We start from the raw sequence: 24,904 nt of genomic DNA, 5'->3' as shown, positions 1-24,904 counted from the left end.
AGTTGGACCCCTCTTGCCAGGTCTGCCTCCCACGGGTACTGATCCCCGAAAAATGCCCTGTACTTCAAATTCCACCTCAGCATCTCCTTTTGGAGACCCTAATCTGCAACAAATACTAACATGTATTTGTACATATGTATATCTTTGCACTTACATGAGGCCTTCTGAAGGGTATTGGGTGGATGAATTTTAATTTTAATTAACACTAGCAAAAAGTAGTTTACATTAACTTTCTTTCCAATACTGTATATCACACAGGTTTTTAATTTCTGGAAATCTTGTAGGTGAAAAATGCTATCTCTTTGTTTTAGCCAGGTTTGATTTAAAAAATAAAAACAAATCTTCTAGAGTCTTCTTCTAGATCAGGGGTTGATAAATGTCAAGAGTCAGATAGTAAATAATGTTAGGTTTTGCAAGTCACAGAATCTCTGCTATTAACTACTCAATTCTGCTATTACAGTGCAAAAGTGACCACAGACAATATGCAAATGAAGAGCTGTGGCTGTGTTACAATGAAACTTTATACTTAAGAAAGCAGTAATTTTCTGATCTCTTCAAGACAAATACAACCAATCAGAACTATGCAGGGATGAAAATGTTCTGGGTCAACCAACGCAACTCCTAACCACACAGGGCTATCAACCACTTGAAATGTAACTAATGTAAATGAAGAACTGAATTATTATTATTTAATTTTAATTGACTTAGATTTGTCATCACATGTGGCTAGTGACTATAGTATTAGGCAGTGCAATTCTAGTGGAAAGAGCAATGCTTATTCCTCAGAGTCCTGGCTCTAGTCTAGACCAGGTGATTCACCTGTTGTGTGTCTCTAAGGGAGGTACCTTGCCTCTCTGGGCCACACTTTCCTCAGCCCTGCAATAAAGGGATTCAACCTGATGATCACCAAGATACTTCTCAGTGCTAGTATTTGCTATTTCTATGATTCTCATCTTGGCATCAGTAGTGTAAAATGATAATCATTAACACTGGAAAAATGAAAAAGTGTTTAAAAAATAAATGTATGTTTATGATAGTTTATAATTCTATATCTTAAAAGGGACACTGAGATTTGTGCCTTGTGTTGACAAGTCCCTTTCAAAGAGGCTGATCTTCTTGACAAATTTCTATCTCAGAAGATTCCAGAGGATTTACTCGGAAACTTAGCATAATACAGCTCTTTCTACATCACTTTCTGCAACTGTATCATGTTAGGTCCAAATTATTTTTCCCCTTTTTGGTTAATCAATGGCATTTCTAGTTGTGATCTGCACAATATAACCAATGCTGCTGTAATTATTCTGTTATCTGCAACTTGAAAACATGTGTCCAAGGAAAAAGGGTAAAAACAAAACAGGGTGATGTGCTTGTTTGCTTGTTGGTCATGAAATCAACTAATTGCTAATAATGTCAAATTACAGTGAGAATTTTCTAAAGACTGGAATCATTACTGATCCAAGGAACTAGTGGTGGAGAGCAATTACTCTCAGGATTGGCCAGAGAAGTCTCTGGCTCAGAAATGCTGCTACAACCATGTAATCTAGAAGTTTTCTTTTATTCCAGCAAAGAGTAAGGAAGCAAGGTTGGGCTGCAACACATAGCTGTTATAAGCCCTACAATCTACTGATTCAGCATTATGAACTTCTACTCAATTTCACCTTAAACAAGTAGGACTCATTTTCAAGATTTGCATTAAAAAAGTCTATACTTACATCTACTGGGTAGCGTGGTTCATTAAACATTTGAAGAGGGCACTTTATTAGGACTAATTTCTATCTTTTTCTTTAACTATAAGACCCTTTTTTAGAGGAAACATTAACTATGATGCTATAAAACTATTATTAAAACCTGTAGATTAAACGTAAGATATTCCTGGCTTATTTCTGATTCCTGTTAAACACTACATTATTGAAAGACTTACTTCATTCATAATTTTTGCATTATTCTTGGCCAAAACCATGTTCATCGAGTCCATCAAGGTGGAGTACTTCAAAGTGTCTGGATGCTGGCGGTACTTCTTTTCACTGATAATCTCCATGGCTTTCTTATTTTTCTCAGCCTCCAGGGAGCCCAGAGGGAGCCATCCAATGCCTTTCATGTAGTCAGCATAGTCAGCTTTGTACTGATTCTGCAAAAGAGGAAAAGTTTGAGGATGAGAAGAAATCACAGCTTCTTAGAATCATGAGCAGGTATTTAATATTCCATAAGTTCCCCTTCAGTTTTCAACCAATAGTATATTCAACTTCAACTACTTATATCCCTAAATTTCTTTTTCACATTTCTTTGCATGAGAAATTTAAAACAAGCAGTAGTATCTTTGTGATTTCTCTCAATACCTTCATAAAGAAAAAAATGCTAAGAAATACCAAATAGATCAATCTACCATGTGACTACCATCTCAAGAAAGGTGACTATGCTGGACTAACTCTTATAAAAACCTCCAAGTCCCCTTGGCTAATAGATGACTCAGGGGACCCCATTTCTATCTTTAGCTATAAGCCTTTGAGCAGCCACCACAGTTACAACTCCTTCAGGTATGCCAGAAAACCTCATCAGTACTTTGTGCAAATTGCTTCCCTCCTCTGTTCTGACATTTCCCTCTATAACTGTACCATAGTTGCTTTCACTCAGATACTTATGTACCCCTCCAACTATAGCTCAGCTCCTACATTTCTAAAAAAAAAAATATAGGCTTGGTGTGGCCTGCCTTTGGTTCATAATTTAAATTCACTTCTCCCAGCCACCAAAGGGCCTCTGTAGCTGAATTCTTGGTTTTCCACCCTTTGTACCTTCCTCACATTTACTCTAAGAGCTGTTTCAGCCATCATCTCCTATTTCATCAGTAAGATAGGCAATTAGAAGGTCAGAAATGAAAGCTGTTTGGGAATGAGGGGCAATAGCTCTCAAGTTATCTGACTTTTTGCTTCATCTCTTATTCCTTAATCAGGAACCACAAAAGGTATGGGAGCTGTAGAAACTGCCAACTTTCTCAGCTATATGTATTTCCTTCAACAAATTCTTTCTGAAGCCAAATTCATTTGCTGTTCCTGAATCTAACATCCAGCAATGCTCACAACAATAATAGATCAGATTCATTCCTTTGTGTTTAAAAAAATTCAATCTAAGGTAAAACATGAAACATCTTATTGGGAAATTACATATGAATTTCTTTTTGGATTTTCAAAATGTCATGACTTAGAGTCTTTCATGATTTGCTTATCATCTCAAAGTAAATGCTCTGCAAGCGTAGCTGTCACGTACATCACTCTGAATCTGCATCATGTTTTTGGCCAATTCCAAGCTCATGGCATCAGGAAGCATGTTGTAGGTATGGATCACATTCCTGTAGTTGGCATTGGTGGCCACCTCCTGAGACTTCTTGGCAGCCACCACACTAAGCATGTCCACTGGGGTGTGGAAGGATGTCTTGGACTTCTCATATGCCTTCTTGTACTCCCGGTCCGACTGCATCTTGGCCACCTGCATGAAGTGCACCAACTTGGGGTCGTCCTCGAGGCTCCGGAAGCCAATCTGTTTGCCTTTGGCTTGTTCATAGGCTTGCTTGTACTTGTACTGTGGATGGAAAAGGCACATGGACATGAGACAGTGAAGAAAAGAGAACAAAATATAATTCACTAGATGCCATTAGCTTACTCACAGGTTTAGGGCTACTCTAGAAAAGGAAGATGTGCTGGGGATGGCAAACCACTTTACTTCAAAGCAAACTTTTTCAAATTTCTTGCCAGAATTGAGTCCATGAGGGAAAGAATCATCTCAGAGTTAATCAAAGAGAGGTGCAAATAAGTTGCTTTAAGGAGACTTAGAAAGAGGCTTTTCCCACTCAGCCGTGTAACCAATGGAAAAGGCTGCAGGGCACCATTTCTCTACATTCAGGAAAGAGCCTGGTAACGAATCTTCTGGGTAAAATGTATAGCTCATATCCCGATGTTTGCTTAGAATTGCCCACTAACAATTATTTTGGGGCTTCCCAAGTGGCACTAATGGCAAAGAACCTGCCTGCCAATGCAGGAGATGTAAGAGAAGCAGGTTCGATCCCTGGGTCAGGAAGATCCCCTGGAGGAGGGCATGGCAACCCACTCCAGTATTCTTGCCTGGAGAATCCCATGGACAGAGGAGCCTGGAGGGCCACAGTCCATGGGGTCTCAAAGAGTTGGACACAACTGAAGCACATAGCACAATTTTAACAAGACCCTGTTACCTTTTACATTAAATAATTTACACATGATTAGAGGGTCCTTGGGCTGGGTCGAAGGGACGTGTCTTGTGTATTACAAAGGATGGGGGTCCCACCAACACTGAACAGAGCTGACTGTAGCTCCTACATACACACAAGCTTGGCTCATTTGCTTTTTTCCTTTATATTAAACAAAGCCCAGAGGAAGCACTTACATCACTGGCAATGTCTCTGGAGGCTCTTGCAGCCCTTATTGGGATGGCGTCAGGCCTCAGATCATATCCTTTCTTCTTTTCTTCTTCCCAGCCAGCTTTGTACAGTTTCTAAATGACGAAGTAGAAAAATGCCAGCATCTTAGTCAGGTTAGAATGGGGATGCTGATTTTAAAGTGGCTGGCATGAGACAGATATCCCACAAATACTAGCTTCCTTCAGCCTCCCTGCCCCTCATTTTTGTTGCTGTTGTTCACCTACTTACATCACTCAGGGTGATCTGGTTTACTCTGGAGAGTAAAATGTCTGGAGTGTCCGGCATGACATGAATAGTGGTCTTGTCTTTGTTCCATTTCTCAGTGTAGAGCCTCTGCAACAAGAAAGGCCGCACATGACTATGCAGCAGGACGAATCTGCAGTGTGCTATCACAGTGTGAGGGAGAGACCCACAGTTCCAGGGCAGAAGAGGGTCAACTTGATATTGGAAAATGAAGCAAACAGCAAGAAGACGGGCTGATGAGACTGAGCACATGAGTTTAAAAAAACCATCAAATATGGGAGCCCTCTTTCTACTGAAACAAATGCATTCCTGCCCCAACCACACACTACAGGGGGTTTTGTGGGTCCATCACACATTCAGCATGGTGTTGATAGCCTGGGGTCAGTATAAGTTGGAGCCCCCTAGATACACCAAATCTAGATACCCTCCCACCACCATGGCCATGATCATCAGAAAGATGAAAACGCTGATGAAGGTCAAAGGGGCGATGCCCAGTTCAACGGCCCGAGCACTGCGGGAGTTCTGAGGCTGAGACCAGCGGGTGAGTTCTTACCTTGTCCATAATCAGCTTGTTACTTTTGTTTAGAGCTTGCTCCATTGTGTCCATGGCATAGGTGAACTTCAGCTTCTCGGGGTGCTGGCGGTATTTCTTCTCACTGAGAATCTCTCCTGCTTTCTTTGCCTTCTCTACCTCCAGTGACTCTAACGGCATCCAGCCAATCCCTTTCATCCAATTGGTGAAGTCAGATTTGTACAAGTTCTTTACAAGGAAAAAGGAAATTTAATTGCAGAGAGAGTCAAGGCTTGGGTTTCTTTAGACAGATTTGTCCATTTTTTAAAAAAAGGATAGGGGGATGGTGAAAATAACCCATATTTTATTCCCTACCATCCTTCAGAAAAAGAAATTAATTCTAAAAGTGAATGTATTCATGGTGGTTTTGAACAAACAATCCTGACCCAATCTCTTTAAAAATTTAAATTTCTTGGGGGAAAGTTAACAAAATTTTACATTGGAAGGAATATTATATAGCATCCATTTGGACCTCTTAGTCTTTCACAGAATACATCATATACTGGGTCTGACATCTGAAGTTTTAAAAAATAATATAATAACCAAAGAAAACTATATATATATATAGTTCAAATGAGTAAAATCCTAAAACCCCCAATTCTGGAGAAGATCCCCAATTACATTGAGTCCAACCAGGTTTAGGATGGAGTGAGCCACCAGTAGACATGGACAACTCATTCTATGCTGACAATCTGATGAATGCTACGTACATCACTCTGAATCTGCATCGCATTCCTGGAGTGCTCCACGTTCAAGGCGTCAGGCAGCAGGGTGTAGTGGTGGAAGGGTTGTTTATAATTCATGTTGGTGGCAACCTCCTGAGATTTTTTGGCTGCTGTCACGCTGAGCATATCCAAAGGTGTGAGATACTTGGTCTTGCTGGCTTCATAGCCCTTTTTGTACTCACGATCTGACTGCATTTTGGCTACATTCATGAAGTGAACCAGTTTAGGATCATCCTGAAGACTGCGAAATCCAATTTGTTTGCCTTTGGCTTTCTCGTAGGCCTCCTTATATTTGAACTATAAGGAAAAGAAGAGCAAATGGAAGTTTGATAGGGTAAACTGTAGGAAAGTGTTCAATTGAATTTATATCACAGGTTAAGCGATAGACAAACTGTCTGAATCTACGTAACATCTAAGTTTTTAGTATTTTTAAATAACTACCAAAATATTTCCAATGGATGTTCTTGGGATCTGCTCTGGGTATAATTAAAAATGGAATAAGTTACAACCTATATCTATATTAGTCATAAGTAGATTCTCTGAATATGCTCAAAGGTTCCTAAAAAGTTTATTAAGGATTTGGTGTACATAGTTTTTACTATGTTTCTTTGATTAATTTGTATTACCTTATTAAATATTTGCATAATCCTGAGTAAATTTCAGCAAAGACATTATTAAAATTACTATACTAGACTTCAATGAATAAGTTTCCTAGGTGGCTCAGTGGTAAAGAATCTGCCTCCCAGTGCAGAAGACCCGGGTTCTGTCCCTGGATTGGGAAGATCCCCTCGAGAAGGAAATAGCAACCCACTCCAGTATTCTTGCCTCCGAAATCCCATGGACAGAAGAACCTGGTGGGCTACAGTCCATGGGATCGCTAAGAGTTGAACACAAGTTAACAACTGAGCACATATTTGCATAATCCTGAGTAAATTTCAGCAAAGACATTATAAAAACTAGCATACTAGACTCCAAGTGAATATGTTTATACTATGTCAAGGTATTATATCAATTCATATAGAAAATAAAAATTTGCAAAAAGCAAATTAAGTAAGTAAATAAGTAAGCATAAAACTTACAACAGAGAACTAAAATACTGTCATTTGATCTATAATTCTTCCTGGTTTTCCATAAGTCACCAGATTTTTTTCTTTATGGAAATTATAAACTATTGTATTCTTTTAAAATACTGGGAGACTTTTTTGACTTAGTGGTATTTCAGTATACCAAGGTTTTTTTCTTAACAAAATCCAAATAAAAAGTTGTTTTCACATTAATAATAATAATAATAATGAGAATTTAAAGTATTTCAGAGTTTAAAAAAGTTATCCTTGGTAACTGAATTGAGCTTTTAAATATTTTTAAGAGAAGATAAAAAAATTGGTACATAAGATATTAGGAAATATTTTTATATTACAACCTTTATTTGCTTTCTAATATAGCTCATATAACCTCATACACCATATAAAGATTTGTAAAATACAAAGAAAGCTTGCTACTTTCAAATTAGACTTACATCGCTAGCAATATTCCTTGAACTTTTTGCAGCAACGATGGGAATGGCATCTGGTCTCAAATCATAGCCCTTAGCAAGGGTTTTCTTCCAATCTGCTTTATAATGAGACTTGGAAAAAAGGAAAGATTATTTTAATATAATTAAAAGAAAAATTAAACAGGATGCCAAAATCTTCATGATATATCCCTTTCTATTAAAAAATTCAGAGTTAGGGCTCTTTTTCATCTTTTAGGGATCTACTAGATTCTTTTTAAAAAATATATCAGTAAACTATATATACAGTATGATCTCAACTGCTGTAAAAATTGTATATGTTTGTATAAAAAAACCCAGTGGAAAGGTAATGCTTTGAATGTGGGATAACAATACTCATTTTTTTTTTAATTTTCTATACTTTTCAATTTTTCTATAATAAGCATGTAATGCTTTTATTTTCTTGTATTTTTTGTATGAAGCATTTTAAACTTACACAAAGATGTGGATAGTAAAATTAAAAATTCAGACATAGTATTACCCTGCTTTAATTAACCTTAATGTTTAAATATTACTTATAAAAGTAGGAAAAAACTTTTAAATAAATCAAAAGCATAAAAATGAGTACTTAAAGATTGTTTGGTGACAAAAGAGAGTCTAAAATGTTAGGAAGAATGACTAAGTCATCCTTTAAGAAATGAACAATTTTATCCAGGTTTGACTATGTCTTTAAATTAGAATTTACCAATTTGATTTAAAAGCAAAATGAAATAATTCATAATAGTACATTTAAACATCACCACTAATTAAGTATCCAAGAGAGATGCTGCTGCTGCTGCTGCTGCTAAGTCACTCCAGTCAAGTCACATACAAAAAAAGACTTTCTAAAGAAAATTGTGCTGAACATTTTTAGAAGTTTAGCAAATAGCCAAAAGTCAGAGATAGCAATACTTACAATTACTACAGATTGTGCACCCCTGATTTTCCAATGTTCATCCCAATTTCTTTCACTTTTTATTTTATTAATTAAATTTTTTTTCACTTTTTAAAAAATGGAACACAGACTACTAGATTAATTTAACAGCTAATGAATCATAGCCCACATTTGGGAAAACTCTGCATTAAATGAAATGAATGCTACCTCCAGCCTCATATTCTCTGATAAGAATCCAATCTGGAGACTACTGATTTGCAAATTGGTCCCTGTACAAGGAGGGCAAGGAGAAACTTAAGGAACAGGCTAAACTCTCCAGCTTGGTAGGTAACAGGTTTAATAAACAAGGGAACTTAAACAGATGTTTGCAACTGCCCACCGGAGCCATACTAGTTTATTTAGGCCTCAACTAGATTCAGCCCAAGTGGTCTCAACAACACTTTGGTCTCTCAAGGCCGCGTCCTTAAAAATGGCTCCCACTGTGGGAACAGTGGGCAGAATGTACATTCCAAGAAGAGGAGCAGGATAAGGAGCTTCCGATTGCCCGGGTCCAGCTCCAGGGTCACCCGACAGTCTCGTCCCCTCGATGATCTTCTCCAACAAAGACTCAAAGGGCCCACACTCAGTTGGCTCCCTCTAAAATTCCCAGAGCTGGAAAGGAAAGGCCCCTGTGTGCAATACTAAGACAGGCACGCGGCCAAATACTCACATCACTCATGTTGAAGGCATTGACCTTGGCTTGAATAAACTGGGGCACGTCAGGGTCCAGAGTGTACTTATGCTTCACTTTCTCTCCCTCCACCTTGTAGTTCAGCTAAAAACAAAGGAGGCCGCACGCGAACTGTATTAGCTAACATAATGGAAGTTTCATCTAGCACACGTTCCTTTAAAAAGGAAGACTACCATTTGTGTTTTTCCATTCACAAGGCAATTAGCTACTCTATCATGCAGAGGAAGTGTTGATGGACATATTCATTCACTCATTCCACCAATATTTATTGTACAATGGTGTGGGACAATTGGCAGTGTAGTAGGTCCTTGTGTTTAAAGTGTTCAAGTTTATTTAATAAATAAATAAATAAATAAAAGCTGACCTTGGAGCTTATAGTCCTGCATGGAAAACAGAATAAACACATAAACTGCAAGGTGGAGCTAGAATTTGTGGTGTAAAGAAAATAACTTTAGGAAAGAAGCAAAAGGGGACATCAAAGGCTCTCTAGAAAGGTAGCATGGATGCTCAAATGTGAAGAAAGGGGAAGGGTCTGGGCAGAAAAGGAGCATTCAGAGTCCTGGGTCTGGAAGGGCACAGCCAGCTTGAGGGACTGAAGGTCACAGAGGGCTCTGAGGGGGTCCCAGAGGGATTAGACAGGAGGAGGGCAGGGCCACAGAGCTGAGGGCCTTTTCACTTCAGCCAAGTTAACAAGTCTAGATTTGGAGTTCGAGGAGAAGTTACTGACAGGCTCTAAGTATGAGAAGGACATGATTCATGTTTTAAGACGGTCTTTTGGGTTGTCATGTGTGACCTCAGGCAGGGAGTCCAGATAATGGATTCTTGTAGTTGTCCACGTGAGACAGATGGAGGCCAGAACTAGGGCTGGCGGCAGCTGAAAGACGGAAGTGCCCCAGCAGGACGGCTGAGAGAGTGGGGAGGTGACCCGGCAGATGCACTGGATGCATGGGTTCACACGGCGAGGTGTCAGTGGTGGCTGCCGGCTTTCCAGCCTGAGTAACTAGGGAGATGTTGATGGCATTTACTGGGACAGGGAGCTCATAAACTGAGTGTAGGGTTTTCCTAGCTAAGAGGAAAAACAGTGGAAAGTGACACTTTGTCAGTGCAAGAGAAGTTGCAAGAATCTATACCATTTAGTGCCACTAAAATTGAATTAATCTTGAAACATCTGTGGTAATGTGGGACTGGTCTGAGAAAAAAAATCCACAGTTAACCCTCAAATCCAAGCCAAAGAATGCATTTCCCGTCTTCAAATACATCTGGGACCAAACACACATAATTTCTTCCCTCCTGTGTTTTCTGTTTACCTCTCTCTTTCTGGTGGAGGTATCGTAACATGACTCTGAACTTATCAAATGGGATGAAACACAGCATTGTTATTAGCCTCTGAGGAAGAAAAAGGGTCCAGATAGACCTGAGCTTAGAAAGGAGACTCCTGATGGCTCTGGAAGTAAACCACTTCACGCCTCACTAGAGGCCTCTCTCAGAATATCAGGCTATGTTTGGGTTTTTTTTTTTTTTTTTTTGGCAAAAAGATCAAGACATTAGCCTTCTTTTCATTTGCCTAGGTAGAACTCTTGCAACTGAGAGCAATAAATATCGGGTTTGCAATTCAGACAAGGTCACAGATGATAATAGTGATAATTTCTTTCCACATCGATAATGTAAGGGTCTGCTTATGAATAACATAGGCTCTCCACATTTGGAAAATAAAGCAAACTTGGAACATCTTTCTTCTCTCCTCCCGGTTCTTCAAGTCCCAAGCTGCTTCAAAGGTAAAACCCTTTGAATATAGCTCTGAAAGCAGCTGATTTAGTAACACAGATGCACGCTCACGGATTGAGTTAGGGACGGTGGAGTAGCTGGTCATGGGATTATTCACAGACAAAAGACATTTGAGGGGAAACCACTTACATCACTTAGCTGCTTTGTGTTGTGCTGAGCCAAAACCATGCCCATGGAATCAGGTACACTTGTGAACTTGATGGTATCTGGGTGCTGTCTGTACTTTTTCTCATTTAATGCATCGCCTGCTTTTTTGACCTTCTCAACCTCCAGAGAACCAATTGGGATCCACCCAATGCCCTTGAAGAAGTGGTTGTACTCATCTTTATATACATTCTGTAAGAGAGTAATATCAGATGAGAAGATATCCTAGAGCACACTCAAGGGATGTTCCAGAAATCTGCAATATTATCCAGGGGGAAAAAAAGAGCAGCCTGTCAGCATGCTTGTTTCTACAGTGGTGTTCTTGGCTGTCTGCCACAGAGCTTCTTACCCACAATTTGATCATAAGAAAGAGCAGTTCTGTCATTAGAGTGCATTATACATTCCAAGAGGGAATCTAGGACACATATTTCCACAGGTACTTCTTTAAAAATGTGCCTCTTTTGACAATAAATTGGGCTTTCCCCTTGATTTCACCGAAAACTCCACTTTTGCATTTTACCCACACTGTCCACCTAGGCCCCTCTGTCTCAGTGTGAGAGAGACATTCTCACTGAGCAACAATAAATGAACACCATTTCTTCCTTTTACCAAGGACAATTTTTACAAAAACCTGGCTCCTGCAGCAGGAAATGCCCTGAATATTAAACACCTTCCTCATGTAGCTCTCCATGAATCACACGGCAATCACAAAACCTTCTTGGTTCACTATAGATGACTCGCTATATAGAGACACAGGCATGAGAGAGTGACTTTGAGTTAAAACAAACAAAAAAACCTTTCTGAATTCAGAAAGAATAGAGAATGCTCATAGTTTGCATTGTACATATCACCACTGAAGCAGACCCACCAGGAGCAACCATTCCCTCTTGTTGAGAACCAAGGTGGCTTATGTACTTAGTAGAATATGGAGCTATATTTGATCCATAAGTTAGTAAAGATGTCAATGATTGTGATGAGAGCACAAATAGCTAGTAAAACACAGCTTGCCTACCATGCCTTTCTTACTGTTTCAATGATGACTGTGTATTTTAAAGTGCACTTTTCAAATATCTTATTGTATTGCAAAGTCTAACTAAAATAGGAAGAAATGATCGCCCATTTATTATGAACATCTCTAGGTCTGCTGTATCACACATACTCACATCACTCTGAATTTGATTCACATTCTTGACATGCTCAAGACTCAGAGCATCAGGGAGGTATGTGTAATGATGTATCGGCTGCTTGTAGTTGACGTTGGTGGCAACATCCTGGGCCATCTTTGCAGCCGTAATGCTAACCATGTCCCCAGGGGTATGGTAGCTGGTCTTGGTGTTTTCATAGTTCTTCTTGTATTCACGGTCAGACTGTAACTTTGCCACATTCATGTAATGGACCAGCTTGGGATCATCCTGGAGGCTTCTAAAACCCACTTGCTTTCCCTTTGCCTTCTCGTAAGCTTCCTTGTATTTATACTGCAGAGAAAGAATTTGGTTAGCCAAGTCCTAAGCACTGGGAACATTGGGTGCAACAAGTATGTTCACACACAAAGAATATTATCACTTTCTGAAAGATTATGCAAGAAATGCATTCCATAACCTCCACCCAACACCCTCCAACCTGAGAAAGTTTAGAGTGAAAGCATTTATTTCCAGCAGTGCTAGGTTATAAATGAGTGTCATGATAAATTCAGGACCAGTTTCTTTTCTTTGTTATGAATTCTATGATGATTTGCATGTTAAACTTTATATAAAACCCACTGAGTTTTCATACTTAATATAAACATGACACATTCCAAAATGTAAGACCAATCTCTCCTGATTTTCCAAGGATATGAATTTTCCTAACCCAACATGTTAGTTCACATCACAGAATACTAGAAATACTTTTGTTTTATATTCTGATTGGCCCAGTGATATGTACACAACAGGTGCAGAAGAAATTCTGAAGAACTCTACATGAAAGATGTTTATACTCATATCTCTTTGGGATGGAGGATAGAAAACATTACTATGTTGTCTCAGGTTAACTTCATATGGTTTTAAAAAACCCTCTTCTTTTTAAGTGGCATCAACTTGGGTGCTGCATAGGCAGGTAAGTAGCTGTGTTTTCACCCAACCCCATTTCTCAGCAGCTACTCTCCTAGCTCACTGCTGAAGCAGTGCAGATGAATTGAGGAACTGAAGAATAAGGGAGGAACCACTGAGCCCCTTCCCGTCAGTAAAAACTTAACTGCAAAAGCTCTGCTGTCCAAGGTCTCTCGTGGTTAAAACTGGCAATGGGGTATAGATTAAGTTATACTCTAGGTAATAGGTCAAAACCTCAATTTTTATGTGCAAGAATTCAAATCTACCCAAACTCTGAAGATGTTCTGTTCCTGTTGTTTAGCACTGACTTATAAACAAGAGTTTGGCAGGCAAAAGGATTATCCAGTGACTTCTAGACATATTAGAAAAAGTTCTATGTAAGGGCTAAAAAGAGAAATGATAATGTCATATTTTAGACCTTTACTTTCTCCTTAAACTGGATTTCATAGTGATGGGCAAACCTTTGAGGAACACATTTTCAATAACCAGCCCTAAATGAAAGGCTGTGGAATTCTTATACACTATCTTCTACATGGTCTGTACATGTGGCTTCTTTCTTTTCTTTTCTCAAACCAAAACTGTAGCCTTTTTGAAGTTTGGGGGAGAATAGATACATGTATATGTATGGCTGAGTCCTTTACTGTTCACCTCAAACTACCACAACATTGTCTGTTAATCGGCTATACCACAATACAAAATAAAAAGTTAAAAAAAAAAACTGTAGCCACTGGAATAGGGCATGACAGTGAAATCTATGGGTGTGCATGCTTTTGGAAAATTTTGTTCTTCAATGATGGGAAGAAGTGTATATTTTTTCTATTACAGATGAAATGGGTATCAATTCTACTATAGATGAAATAAATCAAAATTATATTCTAGAAAAGTGGGTTTTTCCCATTTGGTTTATAAAATCTATCCATTTTATCTAACATCTTCTCAACCTTCTTAATACAATTATAATGCAGACAGTCATCTGAATTTATTGTGTTAGTGTCAGTCAGGGTGTTCTCCTTGAAAATAAATGTGAGCTGTGAGGGAAATGTGTCAGGGAAGGTAATTTGGGTTATGAATCAGAGGAGAAAGCTGCTTTCAGATTTATGACAGCTGTACCAAGTAGGGTCAACCAAAAAGAATCACAAATTGTTGAAAAAGTGACAGGTTTTCAAAGCAGTATTTGTGGAGAATTTCAAGGTCATTAATTCAACATATTGTTTTCAATGTGGTATCACTTTAACAAGCACCCATTTGATTACTTTTTAAAAAGGCAATCCACCAATATTTCACCCGGAGGTTTTACTCACGTCACTGGCAATATTTCTCGACGCCTTGGCTGCAGTGATGGGTATAGCATCTCCCAGCACATTGGTGCCCTTGGCTATTAAATCATGCCAGTCCCGTTTATAACACACCTGCAATGGAAAAGGAAAAAGAAGTTGGCATGCTGTGGGGTCATTCGCCACAGTGATTCCTCAACAGCTGGGATTGTTTTGTTCTTTCCCAGAGAGAAGCTAGAGGAATCTCCTATAGCACACACTGACTTTGAGAAGTCATGCTAATGGTAAATCAACTATATTTCAATTTTTAAAAAGTCACTTTAGCAAAATGTCATACTTTATACAGCTAAAATTATTAGACTCTGTACTAATTATTCACCCAAGTCTGGTTTAGGCACATACTGAAGAGGGATACTGAGAAACTGGCGTGGATCCAGAGGAGAGTAATCAAGGTTCTAGAAACCACAGTATGTGAGGACCAACTGGAGAAAATGAAATTGTTCCGTCTTATGAAAGGAAGATCCAGGGAAGACCTGTAGTTAGCTTTAAAATTTTTAGGGTTGTTGGTTTAAAAAAAAGCATTTATCCTTATTTTTCTGGAGGATTAAAAACTTCCTTCATGTGCAAAACTAGGAAAATGAGAGGAATAGGGGTTGAGGTCTAAACAAGGAAAAAGGCTATCCCCAAACAGTTGTCCTAGTACATGCTAGCTCAGTAGTAAAGAATCCGCCCACAGTTCAGGAGACACTGGTTCAATCCCTGAGTGGGGAAGATTCCCTGGAGAAAGAAATGGAAACCCACTCCAGTATTCTGGCCTGGAAAATCCCATGGACAGAGGAGCCTGGTGGACTATAGTCCATGGGGTCGCAAGAGTTGGACCCTACTTAGCGACTAAACCAGCACCACCACCACACTTGAAAAGGCCAACTCAAGAAGTTCAGAACAATCATTATGAGGTATGATCTAATGGGGTTTTAGAGAAAATTGACCTAAATTGTCAAGGCCTTGTCATACTCTAAAATTCTATTATTTTATTATCAGGTCTGCATTTCACACCCCATCAAAACCATACTTACATCACTTAAATTGTAAGCATTGCACTTGGCCTGAAGAAATTGAGGAAGATCAGGACTCATCGTATATTTATGTTTCACATCTTCTCCTTTAGCTTTGTATAAAATCTACAACACACAGTCACAAAAATAAAATGTATTATGGATGGTACAAAAAGGAAACTATATTAATCACATGCTTAAAGGAGTTTTTCTTGGCACAATCTCCCATTATTTCTATTGTTTAAAATGATCAAAGACATCATCCTATTTTAAGAAACAAGATCTTGATATCTCAAGGAAAACACAACAGCCTCTGTATTAGAGAGAAAAAAATCCTAAGAAAATTGAAATCTTTGCTTGCCAGAAATGAATAGAAAATGAGTTTAAATGTGACGAAAACCCATGAAGAAAACAATTCACTAAAGCCAGAAAAAAGTCATTTTTTGTTAGTAGAGTTAGTAGTTCTTATAGTCTTATGTTTTGTTTTTTATTCTTAGAAAAAGTTAGCTAGAATGAGTCAATTCTGCTAAAAAGACTTTCTATTATAATCATATCAGTAAGGCACATGATAATTGTCTCATAATGTAAAGGTGCTTACATGTAAATCTAGCATATACAAAAGGTTTACCACATCAAATTTGCCCTATTTTGTCATTTTAAAGATGTCTGAAAGACATCAAAATGTGTGGCACAGGAATCATACTGTGTCTTCCTCTTGATAATTTTATTTAAAAAATTGCTTAATTTCTAAAACTAAAACAGAATCAGAATCTCAAGCAGGTTTTTCATCTCTTATCATTTATTGTATATACCTCCACTTCTTTAGCATGGAATACCATATGGAAACCTGTGTACATGTATCAGAAGTAAAATCTGAAATGACTAACATCTAAATGAATCCGCAAATACAAAATTATTCCTTGCAGGAATCTAAGAGCTATCTTCACTTCTTCCTCACTGCCTTTAGAAACCATCTCTACTAATTCTGAGAATCTCATTAATTTCAACTTCTAAACATTTCCTTTCCCACAGTTATTGCTGAGTTAAGCTCTAATAAGGCTTCTGTTGAATTTCTATAGCAGCTTTCTAATTCATCTCCTTGCCTCCAATCTTTCCCTTCTCCAATATAACCTCAGCATTTTTTGCCAACTACTTTTAAAACACAGATCTCATTATAGAACTCTGTGGATTAAACATCTTCAGAACTTCCTGTAACCTGCCCACTGAAGTCCAGACTATGAATTAGCATCAAGACCCTCAATAATTGGTTATAATCCTGCATTTTTCATCCTTCACTGTCCTTCGCATTCACTAGTTCTTGACAGCCATGTTTTTCATTTTGCCAGAGAAGTGGCCTTTCTTATTCGCCAGAAAGGCTCTGGCAAGGAGTTGCCCTCTCCCCTTGTACCTACTTAGCACCTGCTTCTCCTGTAACATTTGTCTCTCCATATGGTGATGCTGTTTCTACCCATGCTTCTGTCTTATACTCTTGTTCTGTATTTGTTTTATCCTATATCCTACTCATCTTCCTCTACCTTTATATCATCAGCACAGAATACAGTGGAAAGTATTCAAAAACATCCATTCATTAGTGAGTGTTTTTGATGTCCCTTTATTACTCTTCCATACACCAAAATTTCCTTTAGATCTATCGTTAGCCAGACCATATACATTGTTCATGGACAGGCAGGCAAACACTTTACTAATCTCCACCAAGACATAAGTAAAGTCTCTCTAATAATTGTGTATGATGAATTCTGAGGTGCAAAATCAACTACTCGTGTATTATTTCACTGTATTAATATTTTACATATGAAAAGCAAATATAGAAATATTTATATAGAATGGACTATGATGAATTTGCCACAATAAGATGTGGGGATTTAAGAACAGAATGTTTTGTACTATGTCAAATTTATTCAATAACAGAATTTTGAGGCAGTTAAAAATGGAAGATATTTTAAAAAGAAAGGTAAAAAGTAAAATAGAAAATGTTAGTATCCAAAGTAAAAATAATTATAATTTTTAAATACAATAATAATTCTAAAAGGAACAGAATAAAATTTTAAAATGGCAAGCTGATTTTTTTAAAACCTCCCTCCATTCTCCTGCATGCTCAGTTTTATTGTACTCACATCACTGACTTGCTGTGTGTTCTGTTTTGCCTGGACCATAACTGGGGAGTCCACAATGCTGGTAAATTTGAGGGTATCTGGATGTTGCCTGTACTTCTTTTCATTCAGGGCATCACCTGCTTTTTTAACTTTTTCTACCTCCAGACTGCCAATGGGTATCCAGCCTATGCCTTTCATCCAGTTGTTGTAGTCTTCCTTATAGACATTCTACAGTGAAAGGGGAAGACAGGAGTGAGTGCCTCAGGCAGTGGGTTCTCTCACAAGGCTCCCACCTTACAGGGAGACTGTCTTGTGGAGTCAACATCACTTACATTGCTCTGTATGTGCATCATGTTTTTAGACAACTCCAGGTCCATGGCATCAGGCAGGTAGGTGTAGTGATGGAGTGAATGCTTATAGCCGACATTGCTGGCAACATCTTGGGCTTTCTTGGCTGCCACAATGTTGACCATGTCATGGGGCGTGTTGTGTCTGGTCTTTGTCTTCTCATAGTCTTTTTTATACTCCCGGTCCGACTGTATTTTGGCCACATTCATATAATGAACCAGTTTAGGGTCATCTTGGAGACTTCGGAAGCCAACCATTTTCCCTTTGGCCTTTTCATAATCTTTTTTGTACTGGAACTATTGGGGGAAAAGGTGGGTATATTTTTTAAGTTAGGAAGATTTTACTGAACATTGAGCCCATGATTTTGAAGCAACTGAGCTCCCCAGAAATTATTTTCATAACCAAGCAATTTGATATTGGCCTGTATATATTTGAAATGTAGCCTGGTAAAATTTAAATGCTATAGAGTCTGTTTGGTTGCCTGTAGTTGCTTCTGCCACCCAAGAGAGGTTGGGGTGGGGATGTTACCATAATTCACATCAGTGACAAAGTAAAACAAGTTCTTTCCACTTCGACAGTGATAGAGACAAATGAAAATTTCAATATTTGGACTCCTCTGGTGGTTTATACTGTCTGAACCACCAGGGAAGCCCAAATATTTCACAATCTCCACCAACTGTACTATGCTTCTAAAACCAAATACCTGGCTCTTTTAGGAGCAGTAGTAGACGAAGAATTTTACTAGTAATAGTACAGTTTTAATGAGTCTTTGGATATTCAAAAGGAGACCCAGAACAAGTAGTGTGCAACACTAACTGGCTCTGAATAATAAAGTGGAGAGAACTGAGCTTCCTTAAGGAGACCTGGGAAGAAGGCCAGGAAGCTGAGCAGCAGAGACATGAGGGAAGGTTTGTGTGAATGTTGGGATGGGGTGGCTGGAAGGGAACACCACAGAGAAAGGGGGTCAGTGAGAAATCCTGGAGCAGGGCTTTTAGGACATGGACTTCGATTATTCAATCTTAGTGTATTTACATTGGGGCAGTGTTAACTTCATGTCAAACAGTCAGTCAAGTTGTACTCGGGATTCGGAAGGATCCTAAGCAGCAGCAGCAGCTGTGTTTCATTTCTGGATTATGCAGAGGAGAAAGAATAAATCCAGGGAAGGAGAGCCCAGCTGAGCCAGAGCAAAACCATCCTGTGCCCATCAGGAGTGTGAGGTGGTCAGAAAAGGTAAAGCCTCAGGCAAAGAAGCAGTGGTGGGGAGGGCATCCCACTTCCAGCAGGACAGCAGGAAAGGCCTTGAGGCCATTTTATTTAAATCTCACAGAGAAGTGACTTCAGTTCCCCTCTGGATTGAAGTAAGATAGGAACAGAAAAACAAGTCTTAACCTTAATGAAACCTAATGACTGATTATCCTTCCTTATGTCTCAGCTGGTAAAGAATCCGCCTACAATGTGGGGAGACCTGGGTTCCATCCCTGGGTTGGGAAGATCCCCTGGAGAAGGGAAAGGCTACCCACTCCAGTTTTTCTAGCCTGGAGAATTCCATGGACTGTATAGTCCATGGAGTCACAAATAGTCGGACACGACTGAGCAACTTTCACTTTCAGTGACTGATTATTAGGGGCTCTGACACTGGAAGTCCATTCATCAGTCTGTAGAAGCAAAGAAGTAAAAAGAGATGTACGGGAAAGAGAGAATTCATAGAAATTAAGCAAGTTTTGAGATAAAAGTTTACCATCAGGAGGTTATGATGATGTAAACATCAAGTAACTTCTTTATATCTATCAGAGGAATGACATGAATTTGTGCAGAATTATAGAAGAGAATTTAAAATTAGGGGGCTTGATTAGAACAGATCAGTCAAGGTTATATGAATCCTTACCCCCAAGAAAATTCAGATCTGTTTAGAGAACTTTCCTTCCCGAATAGTTTCAGCCTGGAGTGCTCCAAGTCAGGGACAGCAGACGTGGTGACTTGGGTAACAAGCCCACCAGCCCACATTTTCTGCTTACACACAGGAGACCACCAGTTGGACTTACGTCACTTGCTGCCTGGCTGGCTGCTTTGGCAGCTTTGATGGGAATTGCATCAATTCTCAGGTTGTATCCCTTCTTGCTCAAATCTTTCAAGTCTGCTTTGTACATATTCTGTAAGAAAAATATCATTTGAAGATAACTCAGACCACATGCGGAAAAGGCTTAACCCCCTGTGAGCAGCTGAACCCACATGCACACCTCACTGATATTGTAGGCATTGACTTTAGCCTGAATGAACTGGGGCAGGTCTGCTGGCAGATTGTACTTGTGAATAACTTCCTCTCCTTTAGCTTTGTAGGCAACCTGAAAGGGAATAAAAAGCATAAACAAACAAAAAAAAGTACAGGAAATTGTTTAATGGCACAGGAAAATTTCTGAGCAGATCACACTGCATAGAGGAGTTTTTATGAAACACACAGAGCCATCCCCATATTCCCTTGAAAATATCTGTAGGCATTAAGGTCTCCTATGCCATTGCACAGGGTCTGATTTTAGTGCCAGTTTAGCCTTGGCAAAAGTCCCTTGGTATGAGCTAAGAACCTCCAGATTGAGGTGGGATACCTACTAAGGAGCCCAGGGAGGTGACCCAATGACAAAGTTAACCTCCAGACACTTTTTTGAGGATAGGAAAAGGTAATAGGGTAGGATTCACCAACTACCTATATTATACCTTGTGGGCAGTGAGTGACTAATGGAACCTAAGGGTAGTTTTTACTAAGCATGACTTTTGTCTTAGCTCTGACTTAAAATAGTAACTCCTCCATATGATGTAGTATCTATGTTCACTTTCCTAATCTTTCCTAGATACAGGTTTGTGTTTCCGGTTATCAAAGAAGTCCCTCTTACCTTGTCCTTGGAAAGCAACATATAATTGTGCTAAAAAAAAATTGTCAGCACAAAATACATAAGCTTCTAAAGATAAAATAGGGTATGATTTTATTAATGAAAAGTTGAGGGATTATATTGTTGCTCACATACTCAAGTCTCTTTAGACTGTGTGATAAGTACAGGTGATCATTACATTTGGAATACACATATATTTGTATTAGTTAACATTTAAATACAGAGAGAATTAGCACTTACATCACTCCTCTGGGCCTGGTTAATCTTAGATTGTACTATAATTGGAGCATCTTCAATTGAAGTAAACTTGAGAGTATCTGGATGTTGGCGATATTTTTTCTGTTTGATGAATTAAAAAGAGAAAAAGAATATTACTTTCACCAAAGGCTAATATGTATCAAAATCTTACAAATTCATTTTGGAGGGACAAGAACTTTTCCTGATTTTTAAAATGTAAAAATACTAGATTCTTTGCTGGCTTGGGTGGGCGCAGGGGGAATGAATACAATACAAAATCCAGCATTTAGAGAAATCGTTTTAACTTTCAATTGTTTGGGGACAGTACAGACCAATACAACTTTCAGGAACCTACTTCACTCTCTTAATTTATTGCTCATGATATGAAAGAAGGCACTGTCAGCTCAGTAGAATCCTGAAACCTCACAGATATTTCTAAAGGATTCACAGAAAAGAGGCAAGGACAAGTGGTGTAGCTTTACATGACACTCAGAAGCTCTCAGGGGTGCCATTTTCCCTGTCACTCCATCAGCAGCTGAAGTTGTCCAGTTGAGGAACTAGGGCAACAGCTCTGGATTATGAACAAAGAAGGGAGGACTTTTCACTTTGCAAGTCTTAATGTGGATAATCCATAGATTATCACCAAAGTGCTGAGGAGACACAGGAGAGGGGACAGTGGGAAGGTGTCTCAATTGGGAGCTATCAACATCTAGCTATCCTCATTCCTATATTCTTTTGCTAGTTCTCTTCCTATGTGCAAATGATATATAATCCCTCTCTTGTGTATATAGAGGCATCCCCTCTTTCAACTTGAGACTTCTGAAAACCACCAACCCAGAAGAGCTCTATCTGAATGATCTCTCTTGAGTATATAAAGGAGTTTCTATCCAAAATGAACAAACAGCAGTACAAAACAAGAACAAAAACTCGGGCGTGGAAGACAGGCCTCACTTAGCACCTCTGATCCTACTTTGTGTGGTCTGCCTTCCTGGATGACGGACTCACCTGACAGCAGCGGTAATGTTCAGCTGTTGTCAGAGAAGGGACTGTTTAAGAACCCCAGGATCACCACTGTTTCTTTTCAGACTGAATAACAATATATACAACCACTTCAAAGTCATCAAGAAGATGATAGCACAGGGAGCAATAATACTTCAAAGAAAAGTATTTCTATAATTGTCATTATATGCATAATTTACAATCACCATATTTTGGGGGGAAAAAATCCATATGCTCAGTTGGACAACCAAAATGTAATATAGCCATACAAAGGAATACTGTTAATAAAAACAAACGTATTTTGGACACATGTAGAAATATGGATGAACCTCAAAAACATTATGCTAAGTGAAAGAATCCTGATTCAAAAGATATTTCTAGAAAAGACAAAATTATAGAGATGGAAAGAAGATCTGTAATTGTCTGGGTATAATTGAAAATGGGTGTGGGGATTTTGGGGGAAAAAATTTAGCATCTTAAAATTCAATTGTGGGTCTGACACCACTGAATATATGCCAGCAGCCAACTCCCTCCTAACTATTTTGAAGGCAAAATATATGAGTAGCCTCCATAATTTCAAATATTCTTTTTCCTGCTGGCAAAACCATTCCTAACTAGAAGGGGAATCTCATGAAACCCAAGGCCAAAATTGAAGCAAACTTGAACTATTTCATCTCTTGATACATCCAATGGCCTAACCAAACTTCCAGTCCAGCCTCCCTTGACCATGATGATTTCACTCCTGTTTTATGTATTTCTAAGTATATTACTCATTTAACTAGTTTGCTTCTGGAAAATAAAGATGCATTTACCATTCAAAAAAGAATCTGGTTGTGGGGATGGCTATACAACTATATGGATTTAATAAAACTTGTCAAGGTGTACACTTAAAATATGTGAATTCTATGGCATGCAAACTATACCTCGATAAGGTTGTTGAAGATATTTCTGCCATAAATGGTTAACATAAATGACTTTGGTGATGTGAAGGGGTACAATTATCTACTGAGATAATGCATACATGTGATAATTTGGTTTCTTCCTGTAGCAACACCACCAGAAAATGCGAGGTAAAGGAGGCCCTTCCCATGGTTTGGGGGGTTTAGCATGACACATTCACAGCTCTTGACACAGAGAGGTGATGGATGTACCTCATTCAGAATGTCTGAGGCTCGCTTTGCCTTTTCCATCTCTAAGGACCCAAATGGCACCCAGCCACAACCCTTCATCCAGCTGTTGTAGTCAGCTTTGTATTCGACCTAGAACACCGAGAGAAAGGTTACACTTCTTTATTCAGAGCCATCCTTATTTGTAAAATCATTAATATTTTCCCCCCCAAAAAATGATTTCTGACCAGGTTCCTTACTCCATGCATTGAAGTTATTTTAAACATTTCCTTGGGGAGAGATTTTAAGTCTTTAGGTTTTCACTGTTCTTTCTAGTTGGCATATATTCTCCTTCATCCTCATTTCCCAAGTATGTGGAATTATAATTTCAATCTGAAAAATGCTAAATTCAAAACTGTATTTCAAAGAACAAATGAAATTGCTATATTTTGATCATCAGATCTGTTTGCTCACTAGAACACTAGTATTGTGTTTCTATGTCACTGAAGGCCATACTGAAGATGGATAATTTTGCTCATTTGCTGATAAGACTTGATAGTAATTATTTGTACTAAGTGTCTACACACATTGCCTTCATGTGTCAGCTTAAGAGTGTTTCTCCATTAGCTAACAATGCATTTTAAAATAGTTGTATTCAATAATTTGCTTATGGAGAGCAGTTATCATTTGGAATTGAACCTATCTGGGGGACAGTTACTTGATGCTATTAAAATAATAACCTACTCTTAACCAACTCTTGTTGTCTGGCTATAGATGATACCTAAAACATATGCTCTAGATACAAAATTTAGATCAGTGGGGGCCTTTCAAATGGAATGAAAAATCAAGAAACCATTGGTTCCTGCCTTTGAGAAAACTGATCTGTTTGGGAGGAAGAAACATAACAAAATGAAACAAAAGGATAATAATGCATAACAATTTTTAGTCATGAGAATGTAAAATTGTACAGCTGCTATAGAAAATAGTATAGAATTAAAAATAGAACTATTTTATCATCCAGAAATTCTACTTCTGTGTATATACTCAAAAGGATTGAAAGCAGGGTCTTAAAGATATTCACGCATCCGTGTTCATTGTAGCATTATTTGCAATAGCCAAAAGGTAGAAACCACCAAAATGTTCACTGACAGATGAATGGATAAACCAAATACCACATATACATGCAAAACAGAACACTATTCAGCCTCAAAAAGGAAGGAAATTCTGACACACACACTATGAATGAACCTTGAGGACATCATGCTAACGGAAATAAGCCAATCAGAAAAAGGCAAGCACTGCATAATTCCATTGATATGAGATCTTTAGAGTATTCCAGCCTCAAAGAAAGTAGAAGGGTGGTTGACAGGGACTGAGGGGAAGAGGAAATGGAGAATTATTTAATGCATATAAGATTTAATTCTTGTAAGATGAAAAAGTTCTGAGATTGATTTTACAACAGCGTAATTAACTGCTGTTGAACTGTACACTTAAAAATGTTAAATATGGCCAACACTATGTTATGCATATTTTACCATTAAAAAAAATAGAATTGTTAGGACAAGGTGTTCAATTGTATAGTTCAGACAAATCGATTTGCCTAAAGTTTTGATCTGCAGGAAAAAACCCAGCTATTATAAAAAGTAATATGATAAATCATACACTTTATTCTCAGACAAGATAGCAAACTATATAAAAAATTACTGACTGATGAATGTGATAATTATGCTAATGGTG

The 24,904-nt window shown here is 38.4% G+C and overlaps 1 protein-coding gene across 13 annotated transcripts in view; it reads right to left on the bottom strand.

Moving 5' to 3' along the window:
• NEB (nebulin) overlaps positions 1-24,904 on the bottom strand; it is a 205,399-nt gene that overhangs the window by 139,339 nt on the left and 41,156 nt on the right. For all 13 annotated transcript variants that reach the window (XM_070476218.1, XM_070476209.1, XM_070476208.1 and 10 more), the window contains 18 exons: positions 23,213-23,320; positions 21,066-21,164; positions 20,181-20,285; positions 19,986-20,093; positions 17,928-18,239; positions 17,617-17,823; positions 15,503-15,607; positions 14,454-14,561; positions 12,229-12,540; positions 11,051-11,257; positions 9,116-9,220; positions 7,500-7,607; positions 5,969-6,280; positions 5,241-5,447; positions 4,673-4,777; positions 4,411-4,518; positions 3,262-3,573; positions 1,922-2,128 (listed from right to left, as the gene is read on the bottom strand). In XM_070476218.1, the coding sequence (XP_070332319.1) occupies positions 1,922-2,128; positions 3,262-3,573; positions 4,411-4,518; positions 4,673-4,777; positions 5,241-5,447; positions 5,969-6,280; positions 7,500-7,607; positions 9,116-9,220; positions 11,051-11,257; positions 12,229-12,540; positions 14,454-14,561; positions 15,503-15,607; positions 17,617-17,823; positions 17,928-18,239; positions 19,986-20,093; positions 20,181-20,285; positions 21,066-21,164; positions 23,213-23,320 (3,135 nt within the window). The remainder of the gene's footprint in view (positions 1-1,921; positions 2,129-3,261; positions 3,574-4,410; positions 4,519-4,672; positions 4,778-5,240; positions 5,448-5,968; positions 6,281-7,499; positions 7,608-9,115; positions 9,221-11,050; positions 11,258-12,228; positions 12,541-14,453; positions 14,562-15,502; positions 15,608-17,616; positions 17,824-17,927; positions 18,240-19,985; positions 20,094-20,180; positions 20,286-21,065; positions 21,165-23,212; positions 23,321-24,904) is intronic.

Source organism: Odocoileus virginianus, chromosome 13 (assembly GCF_023699985.2).
Source record: "Odocoileus virginianus isolate 20LAN1187 ecotype Illinois chromosome 13, Ovbor_1.2, whole genome shotgun sequence".
In the NCBI taxonomy this organism is placed as follows: Eukaryota; Metazoa; Chordata; class Mammalia; order Artiodactyla; family Cervidae; genus Odocoileus; species Odocoileus virginianus.
This window is presented reverse-complemented; position numbering and strand designations above follow the sequence as displayed.